This window comes from Harpegnathos saltator, unplaced genomic scaffold (genome assembly GCF_003227715.2).
Source record: "Harpegnathos saltator strain DR-91 unplaced genomic scaffold, Hsal_v8.6 scaffold414, whole genome shotgun sequence".
In the NCBI taxonomy this organism is placed as follows: Eukaryota; Metazoa; Arthropoda; class Insecta; order Hymenoptera; family Formicidae; genus Harpegnathos; species Harpegnathos saltator.
In genome coordinates, this window is record NW_020230222.1 from 1,110,536 (window position 1) to 1,135,582 (window position 25,047).

Below are 25,047 nucleotides of genomic sequence, written 5' to 3' on the forward strand. Positions count from 1 at the left end.
TGTGTGGATATTCTTTTCTTTTTCGGCTTGTCCCTCTCCCTCCTTCTCTCTTCTCTCCCCGACCCCGAGCGAGCCTGGCGATTAAGCGCACAGCCGCGCTCGGAATCGGGCCGCATCGAGAGTCACGATCGCTCGATCTTAATCTCCCCGCGCGGACTCGCGCGATCCTCGCTATCTCGTTCCCGTCGTCTCTAATCCGATCGATTACAGCGCGAACGGGGCGCGTCTCGTCGGCTGATCGCATGTCGGCCGTCCGGCTGCACGAGTGCGCGGTTTCGCGCACCCTCGAGCGCCGATCTCAAGGCGAGTCCGCGCGCGCGAAGCTGCGTTCGATCGCGCTTTAATCGCATATGTTGTGCGTTGTACGGTGTAATTTTCCGACGTGCGGAAACGTCTCGTCCCGGCTGATCACAGGCTCGCGCCTAATTGCACTCGGCCGCGCGCACGTCCGATTGCGAAGGATAGAAACGTGCGACTGTAATCGTATCATCTCCTTATGCAACGACGCAAAATCCTGCAAACGAGATGCGTGAGGAGGTGGTGCGGAATGAGGAACAGGGACGGCGGCGGCGGCGGCGGCGGCGGTGGTAGTGGCGATGACGGAAGAGGAGGAAACGGGTCAAGGGGACGGGTGGGAGGAAAAAAGAGCTCGTCAAAGGGAATCCTCTTAACGAGCCGCACTCGCGCAGCTGGTCACGGTAACGAGACAATTCTGTACTTCGTTGCATTTTGGCGCAGGACCGCACGCCGTTGCAGCACCGCGAGCCTATAAACGTTGAATCGTACGAAGAGAGGGAGAGAGAGAAAAAAAACAAAAAAGAAGAGAAGTAGAAAGGAGACTGCGGAAATAATTTTCTGTTTTTTTTTTTTTTTTGCACGGAAGAGGCAACGAGCGGTTTGTGTATTTAATGGCTAATTTCAGCTCTAATTGCGGGCCCTTTTCGCTGATAATACACTCGGCCGAGTGTTCGCGTGCTGCCCGCGGAGCCACGTCCGCCAGCGAAATTCCGCGCTGTTGCTCGCGATCTGACTAATTAACACGTTGAACGCCACGCTGATCGGCCGCGGTGATCGGCGCACTGTGACCGTCGCCGTGTTTTCGCGAAATCATTTGTAGACCGTAATTAATAGCACCTGAAAGATTAATTGCGCGTATCCTGAATTAGATTTATCGTATTTTTATTAATTCATTTGTCGGTGTGTTAATAATATTACTTCGTGATCCGGAAAAATACAGTATTTCCGCTGTGTCTCATTAAGTTAAATATAAAATATTGTATATTTAATTGTGCATCGGAAAAGTTAACTGTGTGTTGCTAATGAAGAGAACCGATAAAATAAATTTGAAAATATATTCCGAATTAGATTCATCTATCGTACTTTAATTAATTCCATTATTAATTTTTATAATAATTTTCCCACTTATTTTGCGAAAAAAATGGCGATCTCCGGTTTCCGATGATACGGTTTTATCGTACTTTATCGAATCACACATAAAATATAATCACACATTATAATATAATTTCAATTTAAAAAAATTGTAAAATTACATTTACTGGTAGTCGCTTTAATATTATTAATAAATTTATCAATTTATAAATTTATATGCATATATATGTGTGTGTGTGTGTGTATATATATATATATGGAATTATTATATTATATCATATGTAATATTATATTATTATATTATATATAAAATTAATTACTAAAAAACACCGACGAAGAAAGATTAACGATACAGACGCGTCCTGTGAATTTCATTTATTTAACGTAACTTTATTAAATTCAATCGTTAACGTGTCAATGATCCTCGACGTAGTTCGGAAAAAGCGTTCCATTTCCGCGACGGGATGAGACACGACAAGTCCACGCGAGCAGGAGGGATTCCTCCGCCCCCCGCTCGACTAATGATATTAATAATAATCGCGGCGCGATATCCTCAACAACGCGAAGAGTAGCATGAATGGACAGACAAACGGACAGACAGGTAGACAGATGAGCGAACATCTGCGTGCGTTTGAGCGCACAAAAGAGGCCGAATCAGTCACCTCGGGATCGCCTAAAGCGCCTAATTAACGCCCTCTGCGTCGCCATCCTCATGGCGCGCGCTTCCTCTTCCGCGTACCTGAAGACCGCGCACGGCGCCAGGGCCTGCACGCTCTTCCGGGACCCCAGGAGTCCCTTTGGCGTCGGACCGCGAAGAAACGGTACATACCGGCGCGCAACGTTGTAGCCGAGTCACGCGCGACTCTCAAAGCACGCACGCACACGGGCGATCCTCGGCGAAACAAAGTGGCTGGCATTGTCGGGGAAAATTGCCTCTGCAATGTTCAGTAGCTCGTCCTTTGGCGCGTACACGCCAGTGCGGCGTATATGCTATACCAGCGGAGCCGGATCCGCGCGACTCTTCGGGGATGAGAATGCTCGCTCGAGAGGGCTCGTTTATTGCCCCCTCTCCCCCCCCCTCGTCCCCCTGTCGTCCCCGACTTCTCAATCGCTCGAGCGTTATCTATGTTGACATTCAAGCGCGGCTGGAAAAAGGGGGAGAGAGAAAGAGAAAGTGTGTGTGTGTGTGCGTGTGTGCGCGTGTGTGTGTGTGTATGCGTGTGAGGGAGGGAGAGGTCCCCTGCAACGAATGGAGATCTTGCTTGCCATGCGTGGCGAAGGAGCATCCTGAGTAGATCGTGTTGTGTAAAGATGATTAAAGACCACCATGATTTTCCTCATCCGACGTGGATTCTTCGATGGGAGAATTTGCTTTCCGGTAACTCTCAGGGGTGTGTTTTCCTGTTGGGTGCACGGGGAAGAAAAGTGTTGTATCGACGGAGTTGGTCACAACTGCGGCATTTTTTTTTCAACAGCCGTATCATTGAAACTAGGGCATCGTACATTGCTTTACAGTGCCTCGAATATCGAGCTTGATAATATTGTACGCGATATATATATATATATATATACATATATAGACAGGCTCTAAAGTAATAATGGAGGTCCTGCGGAACTGATCGCAATTAGTAAACTTCCGCGCTGATTGATTATATTCTAAATTGCGGAAAATGTTGCCTTCAGCCTGGAGACAATATTTTCCGCTAACATTTCAGTGATATTACTGCATCGAATCCAAAAGATTTATTCCAATTATGACACTGTTGACTATTCCATTCTACCGCGACACGACGGCATTTTATTCCGCGCGCGGTTGTGAAATCGCCATCGAGAAAAAGTGCGGCAACCTTCGATTGCCCGAGCGCGCGGTATCGTTCAACGCCGCGAACGACGACTTGTTCCCCTTTTTCCCGTCGCGAAATGAATCAGCAAAGCGCGGCACGGCAAGCCGCGATACGGGATTATCGTCGTGCAACAGTGACGTCGTTCGTCATCCGCGCGACAGGACGTTTTTGGAATTAGGAGCGTAGATGTGTTTGAAGGGGGAAAGAAGCAGCATACACCACCGGGGCTTCGGGCGAACCGTTTCAGCCGTGAGAGCGGGGAGAAGACGGTAATATAATATGTCCTCGATCGTATTTCCCGACGAGAGGGCAGTCGAGTCTCTCGAACGTCTGAAAATCCACCTCGTGTATAGTTTGGAATCGGCCTGTGTACATCGCAGTGAGCGATCAACACAAGTCGTTTCGCGAAGAAATATCCGAGATAAACGTTACTTCCGCTCGACTGCAATTCGAATGCCGTCCTTTTTCTCTCTCTCTCTCTCTCTCTCTCTCTCTCTCTCTCTCTCCCCCCCTCTCTCTCTCTCTCTCTCTCTCTCTCTCTCTCTCTCTCTCTCTCTCTCTCTCTCTGTCCGTCGACGAGACGACGGTTCGTCCGGTGTATACGTTGAAGAGAAAGACTCGGTTAACCGCCTTTAATCTAAAATGCGGAACGTTCAAAGAGCATTACGCGACCGTCGCCCCGCCCTGCCAGCCGAGGGCAAGGATCCCGATGAAGCTTTCAAGGGCCTTATTTCAAATTGATGCTCGTGGATAATGCACCGCATTCGACGGCTAGTTTACGGGAAACGACGCGCTCTTGCGTACTGGTGGTGCTTACACGTGATAAATTGGCATTTTAATGACCGGGCAATAATTAACGCTTCACGCTAGATGCGCGATTGACGAATCGATATTCTTGACCTTTTTATTCGTTTTTCTTTGCGATTAAAGGGCTGATCGCGAAAGACGACAGCGATGTTATGGTCGTGATATTTTCCGACAGTTGGAGTCATTCGACTGTAAAATGCTTGCTTCTTGGCTCATCTCGTTCATTCTTCATTGTTTCAAACTTTTGGCCTGTTGAATTTTTTCCATCTTCCAATTATACTTTAACTTTTTGTCAAGATTGTTTAATTGCAAATAGTAATTAAATGTAAACTCAAAAAATGAAGAAAGATCTTTCGACACGCTATTCAATTCTAAATTTTGAAAAGGCCTATGTCCAGACAATAAAAAATTTTCGTCTGACTTATTGCTACTGCAACTTTAGTTTTTCATTAAATTAAAGTGGCGGCTCATAGCGGAAATTCTGGAACTGCATTTAGCGAAAACTCAAACCATTTAGCCAAGACTTGAACCCACTAGTCAAGATTCAAACCCGTTAAGCGTAATAATGCTTTTTTCGAAATTGTTAAATCATGCCAGATAGTCTATTTTTTAACAGGTGCAGTAGATCAATTTTCCAAAATTCTTGCCATTATTCTTGATGAAAAATTGAGATCGCAGTGCGCCTCGAAGATAAGATGGACAAATTTTTTATTTACAAATAGTGAGTCTTGGACGAGTCAGATCATCTTTTCATTTTCTAATATTTCTTTTTCAGCGTCGTTATAAACTATCTATCTACACATTTTCTGTAATACTAATTCTAAAATTATTTACACGTGGCGAGAGGAAAGGGAAGAAAAACCACATATTTCTTTACAATAACAATATATTGCATTGTCGTTATAAACATGAGCATAATATGTAAAATGTGTCAAATATCTGCCGGCGACTATTGGACTTTCGGTCTCCTCAGTCACCTTGGAGCAGTAATTCCTCCTGGTTAAATTTCTCCTGCGTGAGAACTCGGTTGTGCGCTTTACGATTTTTAACCTTATTGTAGAGTGATGAAAAAATCAAATTTTACAAACGTTGATTCTGCTGAGAGAAAAACCGCTCAGAACAAACGAAGGAAGGAGAAAAGTCCCGAGTCCGTGTATATTGAAAATATCCATAATTTCACAATGAGGCGTCTGACGAATATTCAAACGGGAAACGTACAAACGTACATGGACAAAGAGTAATAATCTCGGTAGTAAAATTTAAAATGGTCGGGTGAAAGAACAAAGCCCAAGCGAGTCAGTATCCCAACGCGTTACCGAATCAAAAATTACATTCATGTCTCACTATGGACGCTACGACTCGCGCTTTCTCATTCGCCAATTAATACGATCTCAACTCTACTATCTGACTAAACTCTGTGTAACCCATAAATCCTTTCAGACCTGTTCCTACATACATGCGTACAAGAATACAAATCTCCCTACAAGAGTTTAGTTGGACGTTTAAATTATTTACAACGTATACATATATATACACAACTTATAAGTCTTTGTATGTACATAGCGATGTGTAACAATGAGAGAGAGAGAGAATTACAGATATATATCATTTGGTAGTTCATAAAATATATTAAGTACACAACAAGGAATGTCTATACATATATATATATATATATGTATGTATATATGTATGTGTATGTATATATATATATATATATTATATACTTATATATATAACTTTTATATATATATATATAAAAGTTACTTTTATATATATATAACTTTTATATATATATATATATATATAAAAGTTACGCGCACTATACAGTCGAGATTCTGGTCGCTGCAATCGTCGAGGAGATAAATACGCCTTCTCGTGTAATTTCTTTTACCTAAAATAGATTGCACGGTCGCTGGCATCATGCACGACACACTTGAATATCCAAGCGAACGTACGACATAAGGGGAGGAGGAGAGAGTATAAAATTGTACGGTAGTTAATATCGACATGGCGCTGGGAAAGGATTGGAGAATGAAGCTTGGACTTCTCATCTCCGTGAAGAACCGCGGCGCGCGCGTCGATGATCGTATTTGCTACAAGTCTATACGAGTCTCGGTTATTAATTTGATAACGCACGATCCGCCGGGACAAACACACGAAACTTCCCTGTGCTATGAGACCCCGTTGGAGCCGCTTGCCAACTTCTCGGGTAAACACTTGGTAATCGTCGGTTCGATCAGTTTCCACACTTCAGCCAACTGTAAACAAACATTTGCATCAGCAATCTCAATCCGCGCTCGTGATTCCGGGGATTTATGCAAATGTTCTCTCTAACGGTAAACATATAATCCTGAGATACGCGTGTAGCGTGTATGGACGACAATATAGTGCGATAAAATGAAGTGAGAGACTGCGTGACTGTCTCAACAAATCATATCGGCCACTCGCAACAGTTCGTCGGATCGCTGTCTCTCTATTTCTTGTCGTGTTAACAGTCGTAACGAAACCGCGTGTGCTGCGCGTTAATCGGCCGATGTCACGCGTGTGTAAAAATGACTCGATCCTTCCGCCATCGAGCATCCGACGAACTTTCGCGAGATCCTCTGTGGTGAAACGATAAGAGAGCCGCGGTGCTGCGAAGGCAACAGAAGCCGTGTATTATGTCGGGTGTATGTCGGGAAGTACAGTCTGTAAAGTAAGAGGGTGTACGGCATAAATGGCAGTTGGCTTCAAATATCGTCCTAGTTTTTTTGTGAGCTGATAGGTGAAATCTTTGTCGTGAATGCTTTGTCACAAAAGATTCAGTTGGCATCGAACTCTAACCTGAGAAACACATTAACCGCCGCATATGAGTGCCGCATACGCATCGCGCTACGAGGCTGTGTTCCTTTGTCCCCACCCCAAATGACCAAAAATGTCATATGCAGTGGCTGCTAAATACATGGGAAAGTCAAAATCGTTCGTCGCTAAGTGGGTTCAGCAATATAAGAAGGTCAAAAATGTCGATGACTTGCCAGAACGTGGCTCGATAGGCAAAGTGACGCTGAATATGGAAAAAAAATTGTGAATTTGTTTAAGCGGAACCCGACCTTAATGCTTAAAATTTATGAGAAGTGTTTGTTGCCGACTGCTGAACGATGTTTCATAAAAAAAAAAAAACGAGGACTGGATCTTACAGGAAGACAACGACCCAAAACACCGGAGCAAGCTTTGCACCGAGTGGAAAGAGCAGTCTGGCATCGTCACACTTGATTGGCCATCGCATTCGCCAGATGTAAGTCCCATTGAAAATGTGTGGGCATATCTCAAGCACAAGCTTCGAGGAAAAAGAGTGTGCACTTTGAAGCAGCTGACGCGACAAATTCGTCTCATTTGGAGGTCTTTACCGAATACGAATACGCAGTCAACTTAGTGGAAAGTATGTCTCGGAGATGCCAGGCAATTATCAATGCCGGTGGTGACTGGACTCATTATGATTAATGATATAGCATTTTTCTTCTCATGAAGTACAACAAATCCATGTACTTAAAAATCATTAAAAATAAATTTTTCTACACATTAACCCGTACACGCTCTTACTTTACAGACTGTATCTCTCTGAATATCTACCGTTGACGCCAGCAGCATTACCGTGCGACGACTCAGCGGGGTCTCCGCGTTCGTTTGCAAAATGAACACGTTCATTAATGAATCAGTAAAGAAGAGGGGAGTTGCGTCGTTGCCGAAAATGCCGAGACGACTCTCACCTCGGAGTGGCCGCGTATCTGCACGCTCACGAGGCTCTGCAGCACGGTGGCGAGTATCTCCAGGTGCGCGTGCACCAGCTGGGTCTCCATGTGCAGGCAGTGCAGCGAGAAGCAGTTCCTCAGCTCGACGTTGGCGATCACCGACTCCTGCGCGACCATCTTGTTCTCCAGGTACTCCACCGTGTCGGCCTGCGCGCAGAGAGCGGCACGATGAAATCTCGCGCGAAATCCCCGGCGAAAACGCGCGCGCCGTTGCGTAAGCCTCGTAGGAAGTTACGAGGCTCGCGGCTGCTTATTATTTGGCCCCGCGCGCCAAATTGCGCGCTGCCTTAAGTCGGCTGATGGCGAGTAATTATGCAATTGCGAAAACACGATTACCGCGATCGCCGCCGGTCAAATTGCACGGGAGTCACGGTTTGCCGGGCTGGCGAATCTCGAGTGGATACTTACGTCGGTCCCGCGAATGACGCCTTGCATCTGCCGTTTCTTCAGGGACAGCATCGTCGACAAGGCGCGCTGGTGATCGGCGCTCACACCTCGCTCGTGTCTCTCGCACAGCATTCTGTGCGCGACTAAAATGTCCAGCAAGAGATTCAGCCTCTCGCACACCATGGTCTCCTCCCGGACCGCTTGCTGCAACGCCCTGGTCGACAACAGGTTGAACTCCCTGGAAAATGTTTATTCATCCATTCCTTCCGCCGTTACTCACTCACACACGTGCGCGTGCGCGAGAAAACCGCGAAAGACAAGCGTGACGTTCTTCGGAGTATTCTTCGAGCAAATTCATGCGGTGTCTTTTCGATCTGTACCAAGTGGAGATACGAGCGTTGTTCTATATCGTTTAGTTTTCGCGGTGAACAAACGAAGAAACAGAAATGAAGAAAATCGATCGTAGCGTATATCGGAAGAGTACAACGACCGCGAGTACCTTCCGTTAGCGAGATATCTCGTCTGAATTCTCACTTGGAAATGATGTGGAAACCTTTCTTCATGTCCTGCCAGATAGTCGAGCCACCGGTTACCCAGGAGCTGGCTCCGTGCGGCTCCGCGGCCAAGTTGCTCAGTTGCGTGCCGAGTTCGGCCATGTCGACCGCGTAGCTATGCGACCTGATCGCCAGGCAGTCGGCGATGTTCTTCAGCCGCGAGATCCCGAGCAGTATCACTCGGATCTGATCGCGGCTGTTGGCGAACTCGGTCAGCGTCTCAGGCGGCACCAGCTCCTTCGCCCGGGACGACAGCTCCGACGTGGCGAACTCGTCCGGCACTCGACGGAACACCTCGCGGATCTTGTGCTGCGTCTCCTCGCCGGTGTACGTGAAGAAAAATTGGACGATCGGGTCCTTGCTCACCACCGGATGGCGGGCGATCAGCGTGAGGAACCGCAGGAGAGAGCGTCTCCTCTCCTCGAGAAATTGCGAGTCCGCTGCGAGGGATGCGAAAAGAGATGAGAGAAGATTCTTCGCGGGCGCAAATCTCTCGCTCGTCATTAATCGTCTAATTGTCATCTATGATTAGGTTAGGTGCGCTTGGCGATTCCGATTATTAGATTTTACGTGATATTATTGTGTTAGCAGGGGGGATAAGATGTACTGCGTGCCATGATTAGATGATAATATATGTTTAGTGTTACAATAGCAAATCTTAATTAGAATCTTCCGGATATTTCGCTGAAGAGATTATGAAAATCGCGGCAACTTCGCACGTTGCTCATCGTCTGCGTCGACATTTGTGTGTCGGCTTTGTGTGCTCACCTCCCACGATTTTCTTCGGCGGTAACTTGGGTATCAGTCTATAAGGAAACCGGGCCAAGAGGAGTTCGTGCAACGACACGAAGTCGTTGTAACGCCTGTACACTTTAGAATTGAATCTCTGCAAGAGAGTAGAACGTTCCGCGTGAGCTTGCCTCTTTCGGCTTCGGCGTGATGATTCTTACTCGCTACGAGTGAATCTAAGCGACGTAGATATTACACGTCGATTGCACAATGATAGCATAATCTACTCTTTCGTATTTTTCATAGGAGAAAACGTTGAGCTCGGTAATACCTTGCTGATGACTTGATACTCCACGTGCTTGAGGAAGATGCCCTTCTTCTCGGGAACGAGGTTGACCTCGATGGTGTCAAGATTACAAATGTCCGAGTACGTGAGATTCAGCTTGGCGGGATTGCTGCCTCTGTGCAGCCTCTGCGCGAGTAGCGTCACTTCCGACAAATCGCCCAGGACGGGTACGGGTAATTCTGCGGGGTAAAGAGAACAAGACGTATCCTTCCGCGTGAAGAACGCACTTTCCGATGTAACAGCCGTGGCCGGGTCGCGTTCAGCAGGGCTGATAGCCGTTCGATTGTTAGGAGCGATAGAAATCGATCGGTTACGTATCGACTGCAACGAATTAGGTTCCAACGCCACATTGCAGAGTGACAGAAAATTGTCGGTTTTGCAAAAGCAAACCGTTCTCATTAAATTTTGATATTGAAACTTTTACTTCCGGTAATATTAGAAATACAAATGTTGTAAAAATTGTTATAAAATATTGTAAAAATTCATCGTACATTGTGACGGGTGCCTCCGAGAGGATCGGTTCGGAGGATCGCGCAATTTGTATATTTCTATTTATGAAAAATAGGTCAGTAGTCAGCGCATCCCAATGATTGCATCCCCGTGCTCCCCTCGCCGGCCAGGAGGACATGGACGAAAGGACATTGAGGGATTGTGTGGAGACTGGACGACATGGAGGAGAGCTTTGATCACCGCGCGCTACTCACTCTGTTTCAGGTGATTGTTTCCCCTTTCTTCCTAATGCATGATTACCATACAGCGCTTTAATATCGGAAATGAATCTTTGTTTTTAGGCTGGCTGTCGCAAAGAGTCAACTGTTGCACGTGGCCAACGCAGGTGATATGCCGTGACCCAAGAAAAAGTAGTGGCGACAACAAAGGAGAACACAGCTGGAACCTATTGTCATTGGCATAGGCTGTCGATTTCGGGGGAATTACTTCCGAAATGCTGTGAAGCCGCGCAGAACGGAAACGAAGACGAGGAAGTGCCAGAGAGGGAAAAAAGACATTACCGGCTCACCGAGGAGGAGTGGCAGATTTTCAGCAGATTGTGACCCGGTGCATTTGGCGATTTGAGAGTCCTCGGACATGGAGTGCGCATAGCGGTGTCTGATTGAGAGTATGAGAAAGAAAGAGAGAGAGAGAGAGAGAGAGAGGGAGAGGGAGAGAGAGAGGGAGAGAGAGGGAGAGCGGCGGTGCATGAGCGATCGAGGGGAGTCCAGTCTCTTGTAAAACCACTCGGTTGCACTTCTTCCTGTCGTGTATCGAATTTTTGTATCATCTCGTAGTGGGAATCTCGACGGACCATCATAACGGCTAAGAGGTGGTCTCACGTTTGGTTCTGGTGTCACAGGATTGTTAGTGTTGTGAGAGCCACCCGCGCTGAGCGATACCGGCCGGAATTCCGTTCTGCGTGGCTACGTCCGAAATTCCCTCGACCGCGGATGATTGCACCCGAAAATTGAGAGACCGAGAATACTATCGAGTTATCGCGTAATATTTGCGAGCACTTTCGTGAAAAGATACTGTTTTTGTACCATTATCGGGATGCGCTTCAATTTAATAAAATTTTATTGTAAAATTCTATTATAATTAAGTAAAATCCTATTGTACTACTGAATTGAATAAAATCTTATTTGTATTACCGAAAAGTAAAGTTGGAGAGGCTTAATTTACTATTCTCCTGTACCATTCAAACTTTCCCGTCTTTGACATATAATATATATATAATAACATTTTACAATATATATATGTATATATATATATATATATAGTAAAATGTTGTAGAACATTATAGAAGAATCCCATTAGAAATTATGAATACCTCTTTGGTTATCATATACTCCTGGTACGAAAACGCGAAATCGAGAATTTCTTAAAATTCCAGACCTTCCCGATTTCGCATTTTCATACCAGGAGAACATGATAACCGAAGAGGTATTCGGAATTTCTGGCGGGAAGTTAAAAATTCCAGGTTTTCCCGATTTCGCGTTTTCGTACCAAGAGAACATGATAACCGAAGAGGTATTCGGAATTTCTGGCGGGAAATTAAAAATTCCAGATTTTCCCGATTTCGCGTTTTCATACCAGGAGAACATGATAACCGAAGAGGTATTCGGAATTTCTGGCGGGAAATTAAAAATTCCAGATTTTCCCGATTTCGCGTTTTCATACCAGGAGAACATGATAACCGAAGAGGTATTCGGGATTTCTGGCGTGAAATTAAAAATTCCAGATTTCCCTGATTTCGCGTTTTCATACCAGGAGAACATGATAACCGAAGAGGTATTCGGGATTTCTGGCGCGAAATTAAAAATTCGAGATTTTCTCAATTTCGCATTTTCGTACTAGGAGAACATGATAACCGAAGAGGTATTCGGAATTTCAGGCGGGAAATTAAAAATTCCAGATTTGTCCGATTTCGCGTTTTCATACCAGGAGAACATGATAACCGAAGAGGTATTCGGAATTTCTGGCGAGAAATTAAAGATTCCAGATTTTCTCCATTTCTCATTTTCGTACCAGGAGAATATGATAACCAAAGAGGTATTCGGAATTTCTGGCGGGAAGCTTGTAATTCCAGGTTTTTTCGATTTCTCATTTTCATACTAGGAGAACATGATAACCGAAGAGGTATTCGGTATTTCTGGCGGGAAATTAAAAATTCCAGATTTTCCCGATTTCGCGTTTTCGCACCAGGAGAACATAATAACCGAAGAGGTATTCGGAATTTCTGGCGGGATTCTTCTAGAATATTATAGAATCTTTTGGAAAATTCTATAATCTTCTAGAAAAGTGAAGTGTCACAAATAAAAAAAACATTTGGTTGAAAAACTTTTATTCTGAATTATTTTTTATTACATTACCACATAATATATAAATTATATTATATTTATATTACATTATATTACAATGTTACAATACATTACGATATTACAATTATATTACAATTATATTACAATTATGTTACAATACATTATTGTATATTGCGTTACAACGCAATATACAACAAGGCGATATATAATATATAAAGAAATTAAAATTTCGAATATTGAAACAAATACACGTGGAAACAAATAGGTAAAAGAATTAATTTTATCGATCATGGATATATTTTACTTTTTGACGATCGTCGCGTTGTCCACACCTTCATAGTTCATCGTCCACTTCAGCATTCTCTTCAAGCTCGACGAATTTCTGCGAACCTCCAGCGAGAACAGATTCTCAAGAGTATTTTCCTGTTCTCTAACCGTATCGTTCTTTATGAACGCCTTTTCGATTGGCACGCTGACACACTTCCGACGACGAAAAGCGGACGATTGCACGATGATCTCTCAGTCCTTTTTGAGAAGCGCGCGAACGTCGTGGTTTTTATCATTGTTATCCCGCTTGTGCGCGCTGACAAATATATGGATCACTCCAAAGATCGCTCCGCGTCTCGATAACTCAACGATTCCTCCTTTTTTGGCGACCGTTGCCGCCAAGACCGCCCACGTAGTGCCGTTTTGTCACTTTTGACCGAGAGAGACGAGGAGAAAATCGCGTGTTAAACGAACTCTCGCGGGACAACGAGAGAACAACATCGAAAGGAAACGCACGTGCTTCTTTCTTTCCGTGTGACTTCTTTCTGCACGGGTCCTTTCCGATACGTTCTATTCGGCCGATTCTTCATTCTTCCAGGACGAGACAAAGCGGGATCTCGCGGCATTGTTATTCGTCTACCTGCGTCGCGGCAAATAATCGTCCGTCTCACCGCAACCTCGATACCGAAAGAGTCTCCTGACCCACGATACCTCGCTCGCTATTGCGACGTTCGCTCTACGTGCCTCGTCTGCGTCTGCGTGACTACCGAGAGTACCGTGCGATATTACCGCTTTCGTTTATCGAAGTTGTAATTCAGCGTTTTCTCACGAGGCTCCGATCGACGTTTGCCGCTCGCAGGAAGGAAGAAAGTTCAGCCGCGAGTAAATCGCCGCTATTTTTCTTGCCGTCGGGCCGTTAAACTTGACTCGAGATAAAACTTGTGCTGTTACACGATGACGTATAATGTCTCCTTTCGCGTGCAGCTCGCGCAATCTTCCCGGGAAAATGTGAAGGCGCGCTCGAGCAGCAAAATCTCCGGTGGCAATAAGCGTCCACTTTTGCGTGCTGTTTTTGCATAAAGAGGACGCGAGCACAATTAACATCTTACGCAAGACATTTTGTCGGCGCACAGGCGTACACACCGCGTGATACCTGCGTAAGAATAAGTTACGGGGAAAATTGTTGTGAAGCGACGGGCTCTCCGTCGCTTCACAATGAACGCGCGCGCGGTGAATACGCGACAAATATATATTTCCGCGTCTTCTTTGCTACGCAAATAAAATGGCGAGACACACGTAGCGGCGATCGGCGTATCCTCAAGCCGTGCCAAGCCCGTGCTGCGTTTTCTCTCTCGTGACACGCGTTATGTATAATGACGCGCGCGACTTTCTAGCAGCGATAAACAAAACGGCGATGATTTCCGCCGGCCAACGACTCCGGCACGAAAGCGACGCCTACCAGTCTCCTATCTCTCTCTCTCTCTCTCTCTCTTCTTTCTTTTTTTTCTCTCTCTCTCTCTCTCTCTCTGTCTCTGTCTCTGTCTCTGTCTCTGTCTCTGTCTCTGTCTCTGTCTCTGTCTCTGTCTCTCTCTCTCTCTTTCTCGATACGGCCCGAGACGCGTTTAAGCATTATCTAAGCACACCTGTCCGATAATAGACTTATTCAAGACCTACTTCCAGCGGTTACGTCTATATACGGCTGCGCGGCGCAATGTCAACGGCACGGAAGACCGTTCGCAGACAGCGCTCGGCGTTTGTGAAGCGTACCTGCTCGCGCCCGCGATACGTTTCGATCTGGATCGGCGAGACGGTGGGAACCGTGAGCGAAGGAAAATAATGAACAAATCGCCGAAGTTAACAGCAGATCCCAAGAGCCGATACGATCTCTCAGCCGGAGGCGTCCGGTGTCACGTATCCGTGACAGCAGAATTGTATTTTCCGCGGCGAGGAAAAAAATTTCCGTCGAATCGACGCTCACGTAAATGGACGAAGCAAAACGCGTCTTGGTTGGGGGAGATGGAATTTCTGCCAATGCGCGCGTTCGAGGTCGTGTGTCTGTTCATCCCACCGAATTAAATCTGTTCTTACGCGATCGTAAAATTAAGACACGTGAAACGCTGGGAAAAAAGCCACAGCGCGAGTCCCGAGGCTGAGAATTGTTCTCTTCCTAATTCTGAAGAGCTCACTCGACTAACCTTGAGACTCGGAGTTCTCCAGCAGCTTGTCGCTCGGTTGCTTCCCTTGCTGGGCGAAGGCGACGAGCGCGAGTCCCTTGTACAGTCCGCTCCTCGTGAGATAGCCTATCTTGCTATCCACCAGCTCCCATATCTAAGACAGAACAGAGGAAGGTTGTCGTTGATAGCTCGCTCGGAAAGAACGCGCGGAGAGTCCTCCCCCAAGAACGTTTCCCTCAGGTGGTTTGTTTTACTATTCTTATTTTTCGTGTTTCTACGCCGAATATAATCCGGTTTGTAAGACGAAGCGATGAACCGGTCGAAGCGTGTCGTTCTTCGAAATAGCGCACGAGTGACGTTTCTATTTTCTTCCTCCCAACGAGAGGGAGGTGGTGGGACAGAAGAATGCGAGATCCCGAGAGGAAGCGCCGGCTCATACGCGCGCGTTGTCGTAGTCCACGTCCGAGTAACGGCGCAACGGTACTCTGTGAACGAAGCTTAAGCATTAGGCCATAAATGAAAGTAACCGCATGCCGTGGATTTTTCCACCTTGCCGCGCCATTCCACCTCTGCCCCTCCATTCTCATTCGCGTCTCTCTCCTTCTCGCGGCGCCTGTGCCTCTCTTTCCCTTGTCGTCTTATCTTCGACACCTTGGCTTCCTTCACGAGGAGGCCACAGCGAGCGCACAAAGCGAGTGCAAAAACATGTAAATAAATATAAATGTGTAGAGAAAGAGGGGGGAGGACATTCGTTCACTGGGAATATTTTTACGACGGAAATGTAGTACAAACGTCGAAATGTTTCACACAGAAATGAAGTCAGCTTGTGCTGGACGCACGGTTGCACGGTGTGTTACTTTTCTAAAAACGCCTCTAGAAACGCTTTATTAGGTTATTTAATTGGAAGATCGAATTAATAAAATTCTCGCGTGCATACTGGAGGAGTGAGGAATATAAAGCTGAATACATAAATCTAAATTTGTACAAGGCAAAGCACGGCCGGAGATAAATGCGCAATTTCTCAAGTTCACGTGTAACAATCGCTCATTCTTTACAGCTTCTGCGTTCCCTCATCTTTTCTCTCTCGCGCGCTCGCGATAAAGTAAGAATACACCGGCACCTGTGATGCACTCGGCGGGGAAAAGAAATTAGATACGAGTGCGGCCGCGGTCACGCCACTGCGTGCATCCCCTTGCTTTCTCTCTCTCTCTCTCTCTCTCTCTCTCTCTCTCTCTCTCTCTCTCTCTCTCTCTCTCTCGAATATGTGTGTGTGTGTGTGTGTGTGTGTCGTTAAACCCTAATCGCCGATCAGGTTCAAGCAGTCGTGGGAGGAAAGCCCGACGATAATGGATTCCCCATTCTGTGCGAATCGCGAGCAAAACAGCGACATCGTCCGGCGCATCGTTGTGCCGCGGCCGCTCGAGCACGCACACGAGTGTTCCATTCGTCGGAAGAATGTGATAGAGCTCGTAAATAACGAGGGAGCAACGAAGAGGAAATCAGGATAGCGATATCTGCGCGGGAAGAGAAACATGGGATGAAGGTGGTTGCGGTGGGAGGAAGCGTGAAAGGAGGATAAAGAGTGGATGCGTGTATCTCGCGGTGGTCTCGCGGCGGAGGAACGCGGGGAACGGCGAGAGGAGAGAAGAGAGAAAAGAATCGAGTAAGAGAAAATGTGCTGTGTTCGATAACGCGGAGCGCTCGATATCGGAATACCGAGGAACAAGGGGAGCCCGAAATCGCGTAGTTCACTCAGAAAGCGCGTACAGTTCGAAAGAAAAGTTTCACTGATAAAAAGTGTAAAAACAAAAATCACACACGATCGGGAGAAGAATTTCGGTGGTAATTTTCACATTCTGTCACTTGATATCGTTAGAGCGACAAAAATATATTATACTTGACGCCGAAGATAACTACAAGTTAATTTAGTTTCGACTCACCGAGAATCGCGAGAATAACACGGCAGGATTCCCAACGGTCGGCTACGATCGATCGAAGACAAGTTGACGAATTTTTAAGTAACCCGCGAGAAACGCGCTTGAAGTGAAGAAGGCAGCGCGATATCGTTCTCGGCGTTTTCTTATCCGATATACAATATCAATATTCCCTTTCATATTAAAATCTTCCATCATTATTTGCATGTTTAATAGTCATATTAAATTTTTTAATGATTCAATTTCATTCATTTCGATTCAAATTCGAATGAAACTTCATAGATTCGATTCGATTCGAATTCGAATTTAAAAAATGAGATTCGATTCGACATAAAAATTCTTGATTCGCACATCTCTAATGTTAAAACACATCGTTATCGTTGCATTACGATAATCCGTCTCGAGAACTGATAAGGACGTGTATTAGCGAAGCCAGAGATATCTTTATGTAACACGGGCGCGAGCGATGTTGACGTCTCGCACCCGCAATTACGCGCTGATACGTCTTTATCAGTGACGAAAAAATATTTCTCGTATTTTCGTGAAGAATACGAGAATATTTGCACGGGAGGAAGCAGAAGGGGTGAAGGGAGAAAGAGGGAAGAGGAGAAAGAGAAAGAGAGTGAGAGAAAGAGATTGGCGCTGGAGGACGTGGGAGTGTGCTGACATTCGTGTCAATAAAGTTTGATGCAATCGCACAAACACAGCGGCGGACATAATGTCCGTGTAAGGACGAGCGCATGGACGAGGTGTGTAACGAGAGAGTCGTGGCCGGCGTCACGCAACGTCTCTCTCTACGCGAGATAATTATGCGCGCGGGGCACTCTGAATCGCCCAACAGCTCGTCATCAATTCTCGTTTGCGTGGCGGAGGTGTGTAATCCGCGGAAGTCGACGCTCGCGCGAAAAACAAGGCCATCCGCGAGAATCCTAAGAACAAGAATGGACGCTCGAAATATATCTCGTCTCGTTGATCAAAAGTGTCAAAGATCAAAGGTCTTTGCGAAATTCCACGGACAAAGAGAACGCGAAGTCGCGCGTTCGGTGTCGATCGACACGCACCGAGGCAACGTACGTTTTCTCTCTTTTTTTTCCCCGTGTTTGCGACTCGTTGAAACGATTTGAGAATAATCGGGAAACTAACGGATGGAGCGGAACTCGATTTCAACGGCGTATAAACGGGCCCGCTTTTAGATACATAAAAGTGCCGTACATTGCGTGCCAATGCGGAAGATGGCAATCAAACCTTCAATTTCACCTAACAGGAAGACGAGCCGCGTGTCGTACGTTAAAACGCCCGCTGTCGCGCGCGCTGCACTTGTTGTCCAACGACTGCTTCGGCGCGTCTTCGAGTCGTAGATATCGCCGGGCGCGTGTTTAATTTATCGCGCTTAATCGAAGCGGGCTGAAATTACATAGCCGTGGAACGACATCGAGGCTCTGCGAAAGCGCGGAAACGGGAGGGACGACGGCCCTCTCTTCTCCACGTTCTATGAAAAGGCCAAAAAGAAAAAAGAAAACAAACAACAACGGAAGGATCATTTCAGCCGCTCCACCTATTAGCTATTAATTAATTAATTTAGAATTACATGGGCAATCGCGAGCTCGCGACGGATCGTACTGGCGCTGATCGCGTAAATTGGCGAGCGGTGTTGATCAGGAAGAAAAAAATAACGTTGAGTCTTGAACGCTCGACGAACGCGCGAAACGACCCGCGAGCGCGATAATTCGCGCTGTCTACGTTTCATAGTGCAAATTTTTCATGCACACGTTTATCACTCCGCGGCGTTCTATTTATAGTGACCCCCAATGCCTGCCGATAGGGCGAGGAATCGCACAATGGCAGGCCCGCACTTGAGCCAGGACTCTGACGATCCCACGAGCTTGCGTCGCGAATTCGCCGACACGACGGGAGAATTTTGTCAAACGCGATTTTTTAACGGCCGGCAAAATACTCTCACTTGCTCGCTGTCCTTCAATTACTGCGCGCGTCTTCGAGCGATCGCTGACACGCGGGTGAGACGCGCGAGAGAACATCGGAGCTTCTCGACATATGCATACTTATTTTTAGCCTCCTTAGTAGTCCTCCTTAGTAGTCGAATATATATGTGTATATATGTACACAAATATGTATTGGTATCGATACAGCCGCGCGCGAGTTCAAGCCGAGATCACGAGACGCGGCGAAAAATTCGCACCGTAAATCCCGAGACAACCGAGGCAGTTACGCAGACACGCCATTCCGCTCGCGACGGCGAAATACCTCGGCACGGCACGGCCCTGCGGAATGCTATTTTCATTGTGTTGTTAGTACAATGAACGACTCGGACATTTGCGCGACGATGCGACGTGACATTTCTGAGCGACGCGCGCGATCTTTCCGCGAAAGCATCTCGCGAACGGAGTTCCTCGAGCCGCCCGGCAGATTTGCGCGAATTATCGTCGGAAGGCGCGTTTAACGCCACGAAAGATGATCGACGCGTGTTCCCGTTTGACTGTCCGTGCTCGTGACGTAAGATCGATGGCAGACTTTGCCGTTCGGCATTCGCCACGACGCGTCCACGGGATTGAACGCCGCGCGCGCGTTTCCGCTCCGCTCCTATTCCGAGGACGTGCGATGTCATTCGTGTGATAACTTGCAAGACTCCCTTCCTCTCTCTCTCTCTCTCTCTCTCTCTCTCCCTTTCACGTTTTCTTCTTTCCATTCTTTGTATGAATTTTATGCCGCATGTGACATGTATGCATTTTCCAGTGGAAAAGTAGATTGATAACTGGTGTCTTTATTATCATTTAAGAGCAGTCTTTAAGAGCTGCGACGAGAGGAGAAACATACAAGGTAAACGTCCCAATGGCCGGACACGTCCCACTATCCGATCACTGTGAAAAAAATATTTACTGTTTATTTTAACAATAATGAATGAGAGAGAGAATAATTATAGTAAAAAACACTCCCATATTTGACGATTAGTTGGAAGAAAAATATACCCAATTTGATAGTTTTATGTGAAAATAAACATTAATTAAATAAATATGCATCCATGGTTTGGTAAAATAATGGTCAATCGTTAATAAATTCATTAAGAGATAGCATCTATATTTATATTGTTTCCCGTTAGCGCACACTAATTTTCTAATTGCGGTCAGACACTGGGACAAATATATCCGAACACTGGGTCATAATCTATTTCAACTATCCGGTCACACTGTTACGTTGCGCTTCATTACTTATGTAAATATTTCACTAACAATAGATATATACAATGATTTAAATAATGTTTCTCTATTCAAGGGAATTTTAAGTTTTTCGAATAAATAATTTCGAAATATTTATATCAAAACTATTCTTAATATTATGTATTTATATTAAAACTATTCTTAATATTATATATTTATATCAAAACTATTCTTAATATTATATATTGTATTTTAAGTGACGACCTGCGCTTAAACCGTGTCCGGTTACTGGGACATTTACCTTAGGTTACCGAATACAAAAATATTGAAGAAGAGGAGAGATCATAATTGTACAACAACGAATGAAAACGAGATCAGTGGCGAGTCGGTCGACTCGGTGAAAATATATTCGAACGGGGACGAGTTTATGACGCTGTCGCGCGCACAACAGACAGAGTATAAACTGGCGGTACGGTTGACCCTGCCACGTAATCTTGCACCATTACGAAGGGGCGTCCGTGCGCGCGCGCGCTATCATCGACGGGCGTGTTGTTAGAGACGATAAAGCTTTGCCGATACGACGCGGCGCCTAGAGAGCACTTTAATTGTTTTCATGAAGATTTCACGCGCGCGAAAATGCGCAAATTGACGGCCGGCGCGGCGGCGCGATAGCAGTGCCCGCGAGAAAACGCCAGCGATGAATAAATTAGCTCCCTAATAGATCGAGAACTCGTCTCACAGCGCCGTCGAGCCGCGAATATCAACGCAACGGGGAAAGGAGAAAAAAGTCGCACGCGCGATAATAACGCGGGAAGGTGCGGGAAAACGAGCCGGCGGGCCGGGATAGCAGTTACTGCTGTGGAAGTAAAACATAGCGAGAGCAAAAACCGTCGTATTACCTTGAGCCTCGCACGTTCCCGCTTTTCTGGATGTTGTTGAGCATGCAGGTGTCTCAATCGCTGTGTGTCGAGTCAGGAAGAATTCGATTCGATTTTCAGAGTACATGTATTCCACACAGAGACGATATTATGCATCTTTGTTATATGTAATTCTTTTTCTTTCTTTTTTCTTTTTTTCGTATAAATTCTGCTGAATTTCATCGCGCTTTTTAATGACGGATGAAATTTAGGAAGATTAAAGATTTTCACTAATATGAGGTAGAAAGGTGATAAATTTAGGCGGATTGTCGATACGCTTCTCGATTGCAAAATTATGCAGTATTGTTCTCGCGAAAAATTTCCCACGAAAAATTCTCTTCGCGCGCTAAATGCGAGGAAGGCAGATTTCTCGAAGAAAATCGAATCGCACTTTCCGACTGTCTGCTTGTTTTGTATCGAGACAACACTTGTGTTTTGTCTCGCGCAAGGTGCACCGCGCAGCTGTGCGCCGCCTTTCCTTTCCGCTGCGGGCTGGTAACAACGTCTGGATGCACGCATGCTGCAATGCCGCAATCTCGGATCCGATAAGTAATAAAGACGCGCGTGAACTCTTCCCAGAAGCATCAATCAGCTCGTCGCAATTATCGTCGCGAATGACACGTGCAGTTATCTCGCGGTTTCTCGCGAATGAGCGTCACGGCGCTAAACGGCGTCAAAACAAAATGCATGTGCGTGTGCGGCATCGCGAAGCTCCACGGCGAATTGTCCCGTCGGGATAATCGTCTTCTCGGTGCAATTCGCGCGTAAACGCCGCCGGTGCCATCCGCGATCATCGCCAAGAGACGCGGCGGAGAACGACGGCCAAACGGCCCGAGGTGGTAGCGCGAATTTCCAAATTGTCCTTCTCGGATTCGCTAATCAAGCGATAATTCGCTGCGCGCCTCTGTCGTCACGATCCACGTCGTCGCTCGACGTAATAAGCAAGCGCGTCGCCAAAGCTGAACGAGTTTCGAACGACGCGTCCGTCGCGGCTTCCGCAACGACGGTACCGTTAATTTCCGTCTGACGTCTTTTCCCGTCGCGCTATCGTTTCTCGCGGAAAAATGAGCCGCGAAGTGCGCTCGCGCGCAAATTATGCTCGTCATTTGTTCCAGCTAGAAAGCTGAATGAATGGCCGGATTAGCCGAGTTTTCTCGCGTGCGTCGGTAATCTCGGGAACACACGACGTGGCAAGCGGCCACGAGGAAAATCCTCGAAAGGCGAGCTGGCGAAACGCGCTCGTCGGCCAATTTCAACAATTTTAGACTTCGCCGCGGAAAGCGGATTTTTCGGGACGCGGAGAAGGACAAACTCATCGGCCCGGCAAGGCGTCTCCTTGTATGCGATCGCGATAGGTCGCGGGGACACGCAGGTTCCGCTTGGGAAAGGTTGCGCTGGAAAACAAAACGCGCGCGCGCGCGCGAGCGAGAGCGCACCTGCCGCCTTAGAAACTCGCTATCGGGTTTACTGCACGGCGTAATGGAGTTGTTTGTAACAATTTAACGGAACGCCTGCTTCGTATCCCATTCAACCTTCGCTTCTTCTGCTCCTTTCTCGACGGATTCACCCGCGAGACGGGGAGATGAGCGTTACAATGACTCGCTAGGCCGCATGGTATATATAATTTATAATCCGCACGGCTTGTATAATTTGCATAGTTTGCAGATCATATTATTATTATTATTATATCCCCGGTATTCTATCAGAAAAAAGCGTGTAACGTGAAAATCAGTTCAGTGTGACACAAAAACGCAGGCTAATCGGTGCGCAGCGAATGTGATCACAAGTGCTTCGCAGGAGAGTAAATAAAGTAATAACAAAGCAAAGAGCAAGCTGGCGCGACACAAAAGGAAGCAAAAGAAAAACAAGCGGAACGAGATGCGAAGGTGACGCAAATGAAACCCTGTAAATAAAGCACACACGTTGAAGCGCGCGAAATAAAAATGAGAGAAAAACAAGGGAAAACGGAATTATCGCGCGGGGGAGGGGAGGAGGGAAGGACTCGGAAATGGTCTCGTACCTGACTGAGGACGGAGCTGCTCAGCTGCGACTTGACGAGCAGGGACTTGAACACCTCGCGCTCCACGTTGCCGCTGGTGGGCGAGCAGATCTTCTCGTGGACCTCTCTGTAGAACGCCGGTATGGAGCCTGGCATTCGTGTGGGACAGAAAGACACGTCAGAGAGACAGATTCCCGTCGCGAGCGAGGCCTCTCGAGAGCGGCTCTAGTCGTCGCGAAACCGCGCGTGACGAAACCGCGGCGAATACATTCGGCTGTGTTGTTGCGCGAACGAGCGAGCTCTTGTGAAAAAAGGAAGCCCGCGACTCACTTTCTCCGCGTTTTTCTTTCGCACGCACGCGCGCGCGAGAGAGAGAGAGAGAGAACCGACTCTCCGGGATGTCACCGTCGACGCTGTTAGTCATCTCGAATTAGCGTGCGAATGTGTCAATTAAGATGCTGGCGACTCAGGTACCTGGCGCGAGATTCGCGTTTGGCTCTCGGGACGAGTTTCTCGTGCAATTTTTCATTCGAGCTGCACGCGCGCGCGCGGAGAGTTTCTTGACCTTTTCGGGAATTGACGAGGAGACCGGCGGACTCGACTGAAAAGCGCGGACACGCGAGACCTCGCTGAGGCGATTTACGCACGCTCGTCGGTGTTTTGCAACGTTGAAAATCCATACGTTGCAGAAGCGAACGGCGAGCGAGCGGATTTTTGCCGTGACGAAATCTCCGCGGCGGCTTGCGAAACCCCTCGTGCATAAACAGCTGATACTAAGCTTAGCGGCTCCGCTTCCCTTCGACGCGGAAGTTCGACTCCGGACTCTGGCGAGGCTGTCCGCCAGGTTACCTTTCCCCGACTCGCGGATCACGACGAAAGGACAGCCGCGCGCGTGTCGTTACCGTTATCACCGTCGAGATGTACCATCGCGCCATACATGCGCGATTCCGTCCGCGAGCGGAAGATCAGCTGATTATCCAGCGCGACGCGACGGCATGAACGTGCCCAGCGCGACGTGCGAATCTGCGAGAGAAGAGAGAAAAAAAGGAGAAGAAAAGCCGCGGGCGGGGGAGGGAGGCTCCTCTGAGCCTATCTCGCGGGGAAACTCGTTCGACGACGAAGGTCGGGCAAACGCCGATCGGGATATCCGGCCGATCTGCCCCATATTCTGATTAGGCTGATAAGAAAAGAGCGTGTAACATCCGGGAGGCGGCGGGCATTTTCGAGCGGCGTCGCGCCGGCGAGACGCGCGGTGACAGCTCGCCGACGCTCTCTCGCAAACCGGTTGACCTCGCGGGAGACCTTGTCGCGGACTGTTACGGGAACTCGCAGGCTCATCATTTACCGAACGACAGATCGGTCGACGCCATGTTGGATCATCCGTGGATCATCGGCGGCCCCGGCGAGAACGCGTCTCGGCAGACTCCTCAAACGGCGCGGGCGGCAGCGGCCACGCTTGCTTTGAGGTTAGACTCCGGTTCCGGTCGCGCGCGCGTAAACGCCACTTTGAAACGTGGCAGCCGTCTGCGCGCACCCGCGCACAGTTCGATCACGGGCGAGCGAAGTTTATGCACGTCGCGACACGTCGACGGACCACTTTCTCACTCGCGGTCACCACAACGACGACGACGAGGGGTGACGGCAAACGGGACCACAACCGCATACAACCTTCACCAGCGCTGCACAGCGCAAGACTGACGATAGGATGACGCTGGAACAAACTGGGACGCGAGTTCGCGCGCGACCGTCGCGCCGCCCCCGGGAGCCGCACGAACTAACGGACGCGGCGCCGAGTTTACGAGATGGCTCGGCGTACCGCGAGAGGCCTGTCCTCTTTCGAAGAATTAATATGCACTTCCAGGACCCAGAAGGGAACTGTACGGTCGAAATTTGGCGCGGGAAGTTCCTCGGAAAAGAACTCCAGAG

At 47.4% G+C, this 25,047-nt stretch overlaps 1 protein-coding gene across 2 annotated transcripts; it reads right to left on the reverse strand.

Moving 5' to 3' along the window:
- Positions 1–6,129: 6,129 nt before the first annotated feature.
- On the reverse strand, positions 6,130–24,941 carry LOC105185546 (sorting nexin-8). 2 transcript variants are annotated; one of them, XR_003113336.1, is made up of 9 exons: positions 24,467–24,941; positions 23,143–23,270; positions 15,120–15,252; positions 9,830–10,023; positions 9,538–9,655; positions 8,750–9,209; positions 8,237–8,453; positions 7,650–7,975; positions 6,130–6,298 (listed from the first exon to the last, which is right to left on the reverse strand). XR_003113336.1 is itself a non-coding variant. In XM_011145138.2 (9 exons), exons 1-9 carry the CDS (start codon positions 24,489–24,491, stop codon positions 6,212–6,214), a joined length of 1,551 nt encoding a protein of 516 aa, XP_011143440.1. In that variant the 5' UTR covers positions 24,492–24,941; the 3' UTR covers positions 6,130–6,211. The 2 variants fall into 2 exon arrangements, 1 of the variants encoding a protein (XP_011143440.1); XM_011145138.2 differs by having other exon boundaries at positions 7,787–7,975.
- Positions 24,942–25,047: the final 106 nt, after the last annotated feature.